The following is a 12,248-nucleotide window of genomic DNA, read 5'->3' as shown; positions in this document are numbered from 1 at the left end:
CCCCCACCCCCGTCTAGCGTCCTAGACGTCGACGCTACCGACGCCAACGTCGTAGCTCACCCACAGTGGCAAACCACTCTCTCCCTCATCTGCTCTGCCTCATTAAACGCTAAATTACTCCCAAAGCATCAGAAGCATCGCTATCAGCAATATCGTCGCGATGCTCAGACGTCGCCTGCATTCTGATGATTTGGTACAAGATTGACGCGCTAGGTGTCTCACGTGGGCATCGATTGCAGATCAAATAAAGGATTCTGCTGTATCCTCGTCACTCTTGCTCCATCTGGTAATGGCAGTGGGACTATACTCTATGTATGTTTATAGGATGTTTTTGTATACATGAATTTAGTGATAATTTCGAGAGAATATTAAAGGGAGTAGTTTTACTCCGCGGTGAATAGCGATACGCGACATGATGGCGTCCCGTCGTGTTAGCCGGTATCAGGATGGAGCGGTGCGATCGTTTATGATTTGTCCTCACGTATGCGTTTAACGTTTGCCAGGGATACGGCCCCCAGTGGGTCGTAAATTTTCGGCGCGGTCAACCTGTCGAATTCGCGGCTCGTAGTCGCCAAATTGCGCGTTCGTGTATTTTAGTGGTGCAACCCTTTGGGACAGTCATCCGGGTCCCGGTTGGATTGGCATCTTGGTACAGGTTATCGAATTTCGAAAGGCTCCAAGGGACGCTGGCGGGTATAGGGTGCAGGGGGGGATCGATGGGGAAAAAATTAATCTGCGGAAGTACCAGTCACGTGTATACAGCTCGGCTGGTTGGACGGTAGTTTAACGATCTTACGTCTCGCAATACTTTATGGCCGTGGTCGAGTTTGCGAACCGGGAAAAGCGTGCCGACGGCCGCCGGCAAGAAGTCGGCGACAATTTTACTTCGCAGTGCAGCAGCTACGGCGGGGATACTCGAGTGGCCGGTTCGGTCAGGGAATGCTGGTGTGCTTTTGAAAGTACGGCTTAATGCTCGCTGCCCGCTGGGATGGCTTTCGCATTAAATGGCGTCGACGTTATTAAACGTTGAAATACGATTTTAATTACATACTCGCGCCTTACCCGCGTCACCTTTCTCGCGGTCGTCGTTATACCTGCACGCGGCCTTTCCGGCAATCGTTACGTGGAAACTGGAATACTTCTGTCGGACGAATGCGGCTGTTTGTACTTTTTGACTTTTCCCTTTGACCGCCGTCACACGTTTTCAAAGTCCTTTTTAACGCTCGTTCCGTTAACTCCTGAGTTCATCTGGCTTTTAATTCTTTACGAAGGAATTGGGGCGCACGTGGTTTTTTTTACGGGCTAGTCGCACTCGTTAACGCAGAGTCTCGAGAAGGCAACTATAGACTGACAACGCAACGTGAATATCCGTGGACACGTTGTAGGATTGGTCGAGAGTTGCGTTGGTACTGTGGCTCTTAAGAACGACCGTATTCGTCAGCTCTGGTCTCTGCGCGATGACGCACGCTCGACCAGCCTAATGGAGAGTTTCACGGCAACGCCTACGTCGTCGACGGGCTCGTGTTTATAGCGTGGGTTTGCATTGTTGGCTATATAGGCTAATTTATATTGATAGCCTCCCCGTACCGAGCTCGTACGTTTACTTGTGTAATTTGGAAATGGATATTTTCTTTTTACGACATTACTCTGTAGAGGTGACGATGTCCATTGATCACGATTTTTCATCCTTTATGTCAGTTATACGTAGTCTGGAAATTACCTGTATTTTCCTCGTCCGGATCGGTTATTCCTACTGTTTGGGCTCGACCCTTAAGCCTCATTTTTATTTGGCTCGATCGATTGTGTCTCGTTTCGTGTCGATATTTTCTCGGCTATTAGTCAACGTCAGCTTTTCCGGGGAGCTCCAGTTACGTATCTCCAGCGCGATAATACGTTTCTCGTGCTGTGTGCATGTACAACGTTACCCTGACTGCTTAGTTTACATGCTTCCCTACTTCCTGGCAACACGTCTCGCCGCGGAAAAGCTCTGGCTTTAATATCGCCCGTTTCCGTAGAAACCGTCGAGCGTGGTATACGACCGGGAAATTTCACCCTTTCCCATCCGTTTAGCCGATGCCACTTTCACGCTTACCATAAAAAGGATAATCAGGCCCATACCGACAGATACGTACACGGGACGGTTTTACCTAGTCGCGTAAAATTCAGCTTCCCTATCTGTTTACGAGCGTCGGAGTGCCTGACCATTCTCACTGTACTCCCTTTAGTCCCGGATACGGATTACAACCCTTCGTCGCGGCTACACGTCCCCATCAAAACGCCCTGCGATTTTCATAACCATAAAGGCTCCCCGGGGGTTTCGATAGACGTCGTCGCTAAAGACACTTTATCTAACGATTCCATACAGAGATAATATACGTAAACCATATAGATATAGTGATCTGGGTGATATTCGTGGGAGTTTGAGGTATGGGGCGACTCGAGTGACGCGAGTTCGCTTTTGTGTTACGACGGAAAAACCGATACGTGTAGTGTACGGCGTATATCGCAAATCGAATTAGCGGACGATCGAAATGGCCGTGTATTGCGCTGCTCTCGAATCCGCTGGTCGCCGAGTGATCGATCGTGCACATACTGTCCAGTCTTTTCCAATGAGCCGACGTGTTCTCAGGCGAGAAATTATATTGAAAGCGTGGGACGATACGGGACGATTCATTCCAATGCACGGGACAACCTCCCCATACGACAACCTTCGAGGTCTGGAAGTCTCGGCGGTATCTCTCCTAGGACACGGTTTGCGTGGTTATCCGTTCTTGCCCTATGGACTTTGTGGATAACCTAGAGAAATTCTCGAATATCCCTGTTGCACGCGTCTACGATACGTACAAATCATCCCCGCGAGTTGAGCACCCCTCGAATGACGTTGTCGGGCCACGCCATTGGCGGACGTCGGGTCACGTGAGCTCGCCCTCCCCTAAACCAACCTCTGAGCTATGGTACGGTGCGGCACGGGCGAGAGGGGGCAACACGACGCTCACCAGTCACTGCGACGCTCGCGACATTCGAACGTCTTCTGGTCTTTATTAGTACTTAACGCGAGGACGAGCGCTTGGATGCATTTGCAATAACGATCGTTCGCGAAACTTCGTCGAACGGGAGGTACTGACAGACCAGAGTCTCTGGGGTTTAGTCTAGAGAGTCTCTGAGAGTTGGGTGAGAGAGAGAGAGAGAGAGAAAGAGAGAGGAGAGAGAGATTGAGTTGATCTTGTAAAGGAGAGTTTTTACTGTTGCGATCTGTCAATCACCAGTGAGATAATTTTCGGCTTCTTCGTCGCGTCGGGAGAAGGTTACGTCTCTTAAAACTTCGGGCTTTGTTATGTCTACTGCCGTAAATCGTATTCACAGAAGCGCATCTTAATTTCGAAACAGATAAGTCGCACGTCACCTTTCTTATTGATATTATTCAAGGCACTTTTCATGGATTGCTTCATCGCGTCGATCACTCGCGACCGTTACAGCGAAACGCGTTGCGATTTTCTGTATGCCTGTCGCTGTGCTATGTAACAGGTTCCGTTTTCATAGCTTCGGCTTCGACTGTAATATCGTGCATCGTCGAATATTCTCGTGGCGAACGATGAGCTAACGCACTGGGGATTCGCCTTTATACGAACCTCCATCAGAATAGCCAGATACACGGCAACGTAAAGCAACGAGCCTCACTATGGTACTTCACGGAGTTAATCGTAAGTTCATTTTCTGAATTTAGCTTGACAATCTTATTTTTATCATTCCATCATTGTTCCCTCTCTTATCTAGTTGTCTTTGATTTGATAATGTAGACGGTCGAAAAATTTATGTATACCAGTCCCTTTTTTTCTCTCTCTGGGGTTTTGCTCCCCTGTCATGCGACCCTGACCAGATACATGGATTGCACGAAAATAGGGATCGCGTGACGCACGGGGAGCTACGCTTTGTGAATTTGAGTGGCACGCGAAACGGCGACAGTGGACGATCGATGTCAGCGACAAATTGCAAGATGAAGTAAATTATTCATTTCGCGGGATTATTCATTCGTCATTCGGCATTCGTCGTTACGCGACCGTTCTTTCGATTCATCTTCGAGCTTTAGTTTACTTTCGAATTATTGCATCGAAGCGTCCCTCTGTGTAAGCATTGTGCAATGTTCAGAAACAGTTTGGCCGAGTTCGTTAGCGACGTGGATGCGAAATGAGCTTTTGATCATCCGTACGAGTACTCGGCAGTCCCTGCTGATCTCAGGAACGGATATTCGATTGTTGTTACTCGTCAGTGCGTAAGACTTCCTTCTTCTTCATCTTTGTCTCTCCTTCGACTTTCTCATCCCCGATAACTTTTACATCCCATCCACTTAGAATATTCTGACTTTTAGGTTATCCTCACGGTAGCTAAAAATTTCATGGAAAAAAGGCTCTCCCCGAGTCGAAAGGGTCTCGTGGACGCTATTAGGAGAGTCTTTAATATTTTTCTTCGTGACAAGTCCGCCCCTTACTCGTGACTCACCAGAAGGGTGCGAAGGATGCCAAAACGCGAAGGGTTTAGTGCTAGGTGTGCCAAGGGTTGACCTTGGACAGGGATGAGACGTGAGAAAGTCCTGACACGTGGACTGGGTCCAGACATTATTTCCTTTGAAGCTTTCACTTGAAAATAATACCCATTGATAACGACCACCCGGTAACTCTTCAGAGCCTGTGCTAAAATCGACTGTATCCTGTCTATGGCAGTTCTGACGTAGAATGAAAAAGAAAACGATATACGAAGGCGATGCGGTCGGTAGCATTCAGCCATTCCTACATGGCTGAATAGCAGAATACCAGGCAGGCAACCGGCCAAGCCAGAGTGTGCAACGTCGATGCGATGGGGACTGCACTTTATGGTCTGCAATTATTGGCCGAGTGATAGCGTGCAGGAAAGCCCGCTTTCCACGAAGGCTGAATGGGTACCGAGGGTGTTTCGCGGAGTGTAAGGGTGACTTCTCGTAAAGCAGCATTCCCGATCGTACCATGCACCTCGGTGCATTAGCTAATTGTTCCGCGATACGATTTGTCCAATTTGTCCAATTTGTCCAAGGAGAAGCTATTCCTCCTGTTATGTCTTGGTCGTCCTGTTATTTCGCGTACAGCCACGTCCAAAAACACATCTTCAGTACCTACCATATATACGTATCGACATATGCACGCTCTATACAAAGTTCAGTCATGCCACATCTTGAAACGCGTGATAGCGTCCCGGCGTCTCCGGAGGCGCGAACGTCCTTATCACTGGCTGTTACGCATCCCAAGAAGTGCGACGCCCCCTTTATATACAAGCAGCCCTTCGCGAGCCCACCTCCTCCTAGGTATGCAACTCAAAGACCCTTCTCGAACCTCCTTATAAAACACAATTACCACCTTAACCAAGTTGCGACGCACTTAATTACCTGAAAGTTAGCGAGTTCTCTCCACCCTCTCCGTTGTCACCCTGTCAGCCCTCGGTGGGGCGCTACCACCTCCAGTCACGTCATACGATATAATAACAAGGGCGAGACGACCTTTGTACCCTTTGCGGCTTCTTGCGATCTACTCTGTCCTTGGTCACATCGCTTTCTGACAAACTGCCTATGCACTGGCATAACCATCGATCATTATCCGTACTCATTGTGACGTTCTTTTTTTTTCAATAATTTTGTTTCAGTAGTCAATATAGTCTCCTCTATCCCTTGGAATTCCTTTATCGTACAGTTAGCGGTGCTCCTCGCGTATGCAACTATGGCTAGCGAATCCGGGCTGGTCTATAAATTATGCTCGGCTGAAACGTATTACTGAGGAGAGCACGGCGAGCGCCGACGATACTTCAGCTGGGTTGAATACGACGTTAGCGCGGGGCCAGGGGTCGCTACGCCACCTCCGTGGGTCCCACCTCCCTATAGCTACTGCAACACTAGCGAATTCATGGCGAGGAAGGTGAGACGGACGAGGTACTTGGGGTGCATTTCAGATGAGATCACTTGCCCTCCGCCTTCCTACGTCTCCTCCTTTATTTCTCTTCTTTTCTTTATCTCGCTGCTACTACTGTTGCCACTCGTTTCGGGGCTTCGCTTCTGTTAGGCCTTTAGGGTTAGTCTTTGGGGATTAATACCAAAAGCACTGCTCGCGCTGGTTAGGTTCGGTATACCTGCTATACCTACTTTAGGATGCACGAGAGAACGAGCCGCGAGTGCTTTTCTGGCACTTTTAAAATCCTATTGGCTAAATTTCATTGTTGCCGAACGAGGGCTGCTTCTTTCGCGTAGGGGCTTTATGGGCTTAAGCTTTCGGTGAGGCATTCGATACGCGAAACAGCGAAGGGTCTGAATTCCTCTAGTAAGGCTTAAGCGAACGAGTGACGGAGTACGCGAGTAAGAGCGGGGAAAGCAGGGAGGAGCGAGAGAGAGAGGACGAGAAAAAGTTAAAATGGGAACAGTTGAAAAATTACACTCACGAAATTTGCGTATAGGCACCATTGCGAAATATCGCATATAGTATCCCCTCGGTGTGTGTAGTTGGTAAAATGCAGAAGGTCGCTCCCCCGGGTGCCTTCTTCCCCCAGCAATATCTAAACCAAATAAAAATCTAATACATATTTGTCCGGGACTACGCCTGCTCCGTCTCTCACCCAGCTCACATAACCGAGCATGCGAGTAGAACGCGTTACATACATATGAGCCCGTTTCCGTGTGACGACATTATCGGTTTCGCATCAAGCCCGCTTTACTCTCGTTGCATGTGTGCCGTCCTACGTTCTTTTTTTTCCGCTCTTGCAACATTCTACCCTTCCCTTACGTATGGAGCTTCTCCTTTATTCAACGCTATTGCTATAAGCGTGACGCTCACGGCTCACCAGACTTTATCCCGTGTACGTGAATGCATCTAGACAATGTTTATGTAACGCTTTTCCAAGGGGATGAGAAAGTTTCGAGTTGAATTGTTGTGGCGGTGGGTGGGGAGGGGGTGGTGGAGAGAATGGGAGGATAACCGTCGTCTCGACGCTGGTCGTGTCGCTCGCTTCGATTTCACGGGACGTCGAATGCTGGTTTTCTTAGATTTTTTCCCAGTTTCCCATACCTGCCGCGAGTGCGAGAGAGATGGGACTTATTGGAGTTTACGCGTGCGAGACAGAGAGGGATACAGTGAAGTCGTCGAATTTCAAAGTAGATGATCACCTTTGGGTCTTCCGTATACCGCGTAACTGTGGGATGTGCTCTGTCTTTATTTTCTTCTTTCCGTCTTGTGTTTCTATGTTTGTCGTCTTTGGTCACGAAAACTGTTACTAGGGCTTTACATAATTCCCTAGTAAACCGCGGACCGCTTGTTCGAGTACGATGACGAGGGGGCGAGCTGGGAGAGGCAGGCTAAGGGGGGTAAAATTTGTTAAGGAATTCGGGATCATCGGTTTGAAAATTTTTTTTTCTTCCAGACCGCCGCGAAGTAACGGAACAGTTTCTTGAATTAATAGAGCTTCTAAAGGGCCCCGACTTCTCATGCATAATACATGCTATGGCCAGCAATATGTTGCCCCCCGTTCCCCTCCTCAACCCACTTCCCCATCCCGGCCCCTGGACCGTTCTGTTATTTTATGAATCTTTCTGCTCGCCCCATGCCGCGGCTAAAGGGTACTTCGGACTCGGTCTTCCTTCTCCAGTGAGAATCCCCAGGTCCTCACGTTCCGTTATAGTACCAAGTAAGATCTTCGCGTCGACCGGAATTCATCAGAGTCTTTAATTGCATAACGGGAATATCAACCGGAAGGTTGCAAAGACTCTCCTGGCAAATTATTTCCTTCGAGTCTTCCGTGCCATGACTAAGCACGCACCCACGAGAATAAAAGTGTCAGGCTTGAAGGAAGTCAGGGATGGAGTCTTCGTCGTGCCGCCGGGAAGCCGTTGAGAGAGCGTAGGGTAAAGCGTCGCGCCTCCTCGAGGGAGGTGATGGTCCGAGGGGGTTCCTTGGGCTTGTTTTGTTCCTCGCTTCAGTTTCCCTTAGCCCCTCGAATTTACGTTAAATTATTTTACTCGCCTCTGTAGTGCCACCTGGTGCACGGGTATACGAGGAGAATAGCTACTTACAATATCTCAGGACGACGGGCGTCGCGGGTGCTGGCGTCGCCCGATACCCAGCTTGGAAATTTTCACGTAGCAAACTATGTGTCCCACCTGCCAGAAACATCTCATTCCTTCTTTCTTTATTGGCTAACCTGGATTACACGTTACTCTTTTTTTTTTTTTTCCTTGGGTATTATTACCTACCCTTTCTTCATCCCAGACCCAGGAACACCGTCCCGTCCAGTTATTCCCTTACTATAGACGTACTGAGATCAGCTGAATTATTGAGGTTGCTTCCTTCCTATACACAATAATTATTTCCCACTTCCTGTTTCAGGCTTCGTTCAAAGATATGAGGATGTTTCACGTGGCGGGATGTACGTACGGTAAACAAGGTCCCAAAGTCAGGACAATTGTATTCCGAGAATGCAAACGATAGGAGCCTCTCGCGGTCGGCGATGCGGCCTATGGACCAGAGAGATTCTGGCTGGCAATGTCGAGGGGTTGAATTTGGAGGATTAGGCCGAGGAAATGGAAGCTATGAATATCACGCCTTGGAATACGTTCCTGGAACGTCGTCCTCGTGGAATATTAAGTGTCCTGTCGTGCGCACCCTCTCGTCCTGGGTAAGGATGTCTTAGCGTACCTCCCTCTCTGTCTGTCCTCGTTCCTCTAGTCGCGAAGCAGACGCGTCGATTACGTGCGTCTTGTGCCAGTTGCTCCTCGAGTACAGCGAGGAGAAGAAAAAAGGAAGTGTAATTACGTTCTGACATTCGATCCCTGGTAGAAGGGCGGGGCGGGGGGTCCCGCGGGAGTCGACTCCTATAGTCAGGCAGGTATGCAATAACGTCCTGAAGATCGGAGCGGGAACCTCGCGGAGATATGGGTGAGCGTAAGGTCGGCATTCCGATAGGATTCTTAAGGCTCGGGGGTTCATTTCGTCACGCGAAACGAGCTACCCTATACGTATAGAGTGTAATACGTTTGTTTGAGGTTGTTCCTTTTTATTCCTACGAAACGTTGCAGCCTCGAGGCTGGATCCATGTAAATGAAATTACAACCCCTTGTTATTTCCCATGGCTGCTACTCCCACTGCAGGGGCGGAGTAGGATCTTCGTAGTATCTAGTGTTCAGTTATTACGTACACCTATGTCTGGCTATGTACATGCTTTGGCTCTTTGTTAACCCCACGGACATTTTCCAGCCCCTATCGGAAGGGTGCGATTCCCGGGATGGTTGTGACCATTGCCCTAGAGCACGTGTCCGAAGCCGTGTATAGCTATAGGTACCAGGAAAGAGTGCTGGATGCAGTTTCGAATTCAGAGTGGATTCGTGCTGCTGGACGATACGCGGTCTCCAGGGGTTCCGTGAGTTCATAGTTCACGGAGGGTTCGGGGCCTGAAAATATCTCCAAGCGGTTTGCGTTAATTTGGGGCTGACTCGGACGGAGGTTGTGCCATTGTGTGCAATAACGCTGGGAAGAAATGGCAGATGCTCTCACCGGGAATTTAGTTAGTCTAGCCAAAATGGTAAGCTGCCCCCAGGGTTGCCCGCCTCTCTTAGGCTATTCTGCCTCCTCTCACTCTCTCTCTCTCTCTCTCTCTCTCTCTCTCTCTCTCTCTCTCTCACTCCTGTTGTACAGGAGGAGGAAGACCCTCTTCGCAATCCCGCTCTAGGATCATCCCCTGGTCACAATTAAACCGCTGCATTATACAGCACTCTGCTCTCAGGGGAGCTGCTCTCTCTCTCTCTCTCTCTCTCTCGTTTTCGCTCTTCATCGCTGCTTTCCTTCTCTGTGATCAAGGGTCCATTTCTCCATGCTGAAAGCCTCAAACTACTTTGAAAATTGGACGCCCCTAGTGTCCTAGTGAAATTTTCTACTGGACGAGTGACCGCCTCGCCAACCCCTAATTACGCTATTAGAGGGACGAATACGTTGAAAAATGCAATAGACGAAGACAGAACGATTTCTTCGATCGATCTCCCTGGAGAACGATTAGGCTGTTGTTTGCAGACGAACTCGCCGGGATTAACGGAGCAGGTATTGCGAGTAACAAGATTATCCCTGGTCTGTACGGAGGAGGTGTACTCGGAGGGTGTGCAGGGAGGATGACTAGGGGCTCGTAGAGGGTGAACGCGCGTGCTCTAGTTGAAGCCCTAGTTGGAAGTGTCTACCGAACGTACACTGATCTCGTTACCGTCGCACATGGAAAACTTGACGAGTTCTTCGACTCGGACTAAATTATCACCTCCAATCAGAACCTTCGATGATCGATAATCCTACCAATTTCCAATTTCGATTGACCCAATATCCCCTCCACTGGTCACTCCCAGGGGATTCTGGTCTGGCGCATGTACATGTACGAACGGAACTAGAGATAGCCCTGACGTCATATCACTGAAACTCTTGCCAGGGGCAGGATATACATATATTGTACGGGCGTCGCGACGCTTGACACCTGTTCCATTTCCTCTGCTTCTGCCTGTATTGTCTTCAGCCTTCTGTTTATATATATTTCTCCTACCATCCGAGCTTTCTCGCAATTCCGTGCTCTGCCTCCCAGCCCCGATGACAAAGTTTCTGCTTTCTGTAGCTCAGTCGGCCCACCGATTCTGCTGATAACTCGCAACTTCTTTGTCTACGAAGTTAACGCGAGTCCCGCGTCTCCCTTAACCCCTTCCAACCGTCTACTTTCCAAGTTTCGACTTTTTCTTCTTCTCTCCCCTAACTTCATCGGCACGCCGACCAGCAAACTCGTGCGAGGTGTCGTTTCGTGAAATTGCCTCGGAGCTGAGGATCTCTACGTAGCATATCGTTGTCTTCTTTATCTTTCGTCCACCCTATAGCCCAGTTCCCTGTAATTCTGTGTAACTACCACGTCATATAATATGCTACTGTAAAAGATATACAGTGAAGAAATATTAACTGTCAGGAAGATTTTTTGCTCAGAGCTTTCATTCGACGAAATTATCAGATTTCGGATTGCGTACCTACGTTTTAATCTGACTATCTAAAATAATCAATCTTCATGGCCGACACATCGATTTCCGTTTAACAAAATATACCAGGTCTTCTTCGCAGGCAAGCAGCCAATAAGAGTACCGAGTGCATACTCCGAGATGTCGTAAAGTTAGGACTCTCTATCTCTATGTCATGGTAACGAGAGAAGATCGTTCGGAGTTGGCAAATTACCCTGTTTAACTGTAGCTTATCGCGTCGTGTTCCATCACGTGCAATCTTGCCGGAAGAATGAAGAAAATCGTATCGAGGTAATATTCGCGTGAAAATTTCGGGACTTCGTATTACGTAACGTTATTACGCCCCGACGTTATTTACATTAGTATATCCGAAAAAGCATCCGTCGTTCTTTGTCTTGACATTTTTCTTTCCGAAGAAGAACCTCCAAAAATCCTAATTAGGCCACGTACAATCTCCGGGCCGTATATATCTTCTTTTTATCTCTGGTGTACATGTTTCGCAGCCTCTGCGCATGCGCGTAACGTGGCAGTAAATTACATTAGCCGCATGCTCTTATTTCTCTAAGATTACTTTAACGTTACTACAGGGTGTCAACGGTATGGCGAGTGTCGTGTGATGTGCAGCCGCAACTAGTGCCAACATGAAAGCTACTCTGATATACTCTGGATATAGTATATATATATATATATGCGACACAGGGCGTTTCAGCATTTTCACTCTGTTCCCTAAGAGACATAATAAAGCTGGAGAGCAGGAGAGGCGGATAGAGGAAGAGATAGAGACAGAGATACTGTGAGTAGAAACCGAAAGGGAATGTCCATAAGGAAAGGTGGTGAGAGATAGAAGCTGGAGAAAGGGAGAGATAGCAAATGGGGGGTGGGGGATGGTGGTTTATGCCCCATAACCTGCCATAATTATGATACGATTACTGGCATTACGCGCCAGCACGCGAGGAACGTAGAGGCGACTGTGGTAAATTTTCAGGGTTGGATAGGTAGCTACGCCTACGTGGTCGTTCGAAGGTTGGAGATCAGATTGATGCTTTCTTTGTTAGTGCCGCGTTACGCTTTCCTTTTTTCTTTTTTCTTACGTGGCTTCTTTCCTTACCCTTGAAACTACCCCTATAAGAGCCGCGTGAAAGTGCCAAGAGGGGTGGGTCTTGCTTTCTCTAGCACTTGGGTGCTTCTTCGTTGGGAACCGTGGTGGCGGGGGGGG

General features: G+C 48.5%; 1 protein-coding gene across 8 annotated transcripts in view; it reads left to right on the top strand.

Annotated features, from left to right (window-relative positions):
• LOC107266764 (protein Fe65 homolog) overlaps positions 1–12,248 on the top strand; it is a 69,893-nt gene that overhangs the window by 24,580 nt on the left and 33,065 nt on the right. The window contains exon 1 of one of the 8 annotated variants that reach the window (XM_015737593.2): positions 2,989–3,701. The exons of the other annotated variants lie outside the window; for them this stretch is intronic. Within the exon in view, the coding sequence (XP_015593079.1) occupies positions 3,680–3,701 (22 nt within the window). The 5' untranslated portion in view covers positions 2,989–3,679. Of the gene's footprint in view, positions 1–2,988; positions 3,702–12,248 lie in introns of those variants that run through there. 8 annotated transcript variants of the gene reach the window in all.

This window comes from Cephus cinctus, unplaced genomic scaffold (genome assembly GCF_000341935.2).
Source record: "Cephus cinctus unplaced genomic scaffold, Ccin1 Ccin1_scaffold0330, whole genome shotgun sequence".
Classification (NCBI taxonomy): Eukaryota; Metazoa; Arthropoda; class Insecta; order Hymenoptera; family Cephidae; genus Cephus; species Cephus cinctus.
This window is presented reverse-complemented; position numbering and strand designations above follow the sequence as displayed.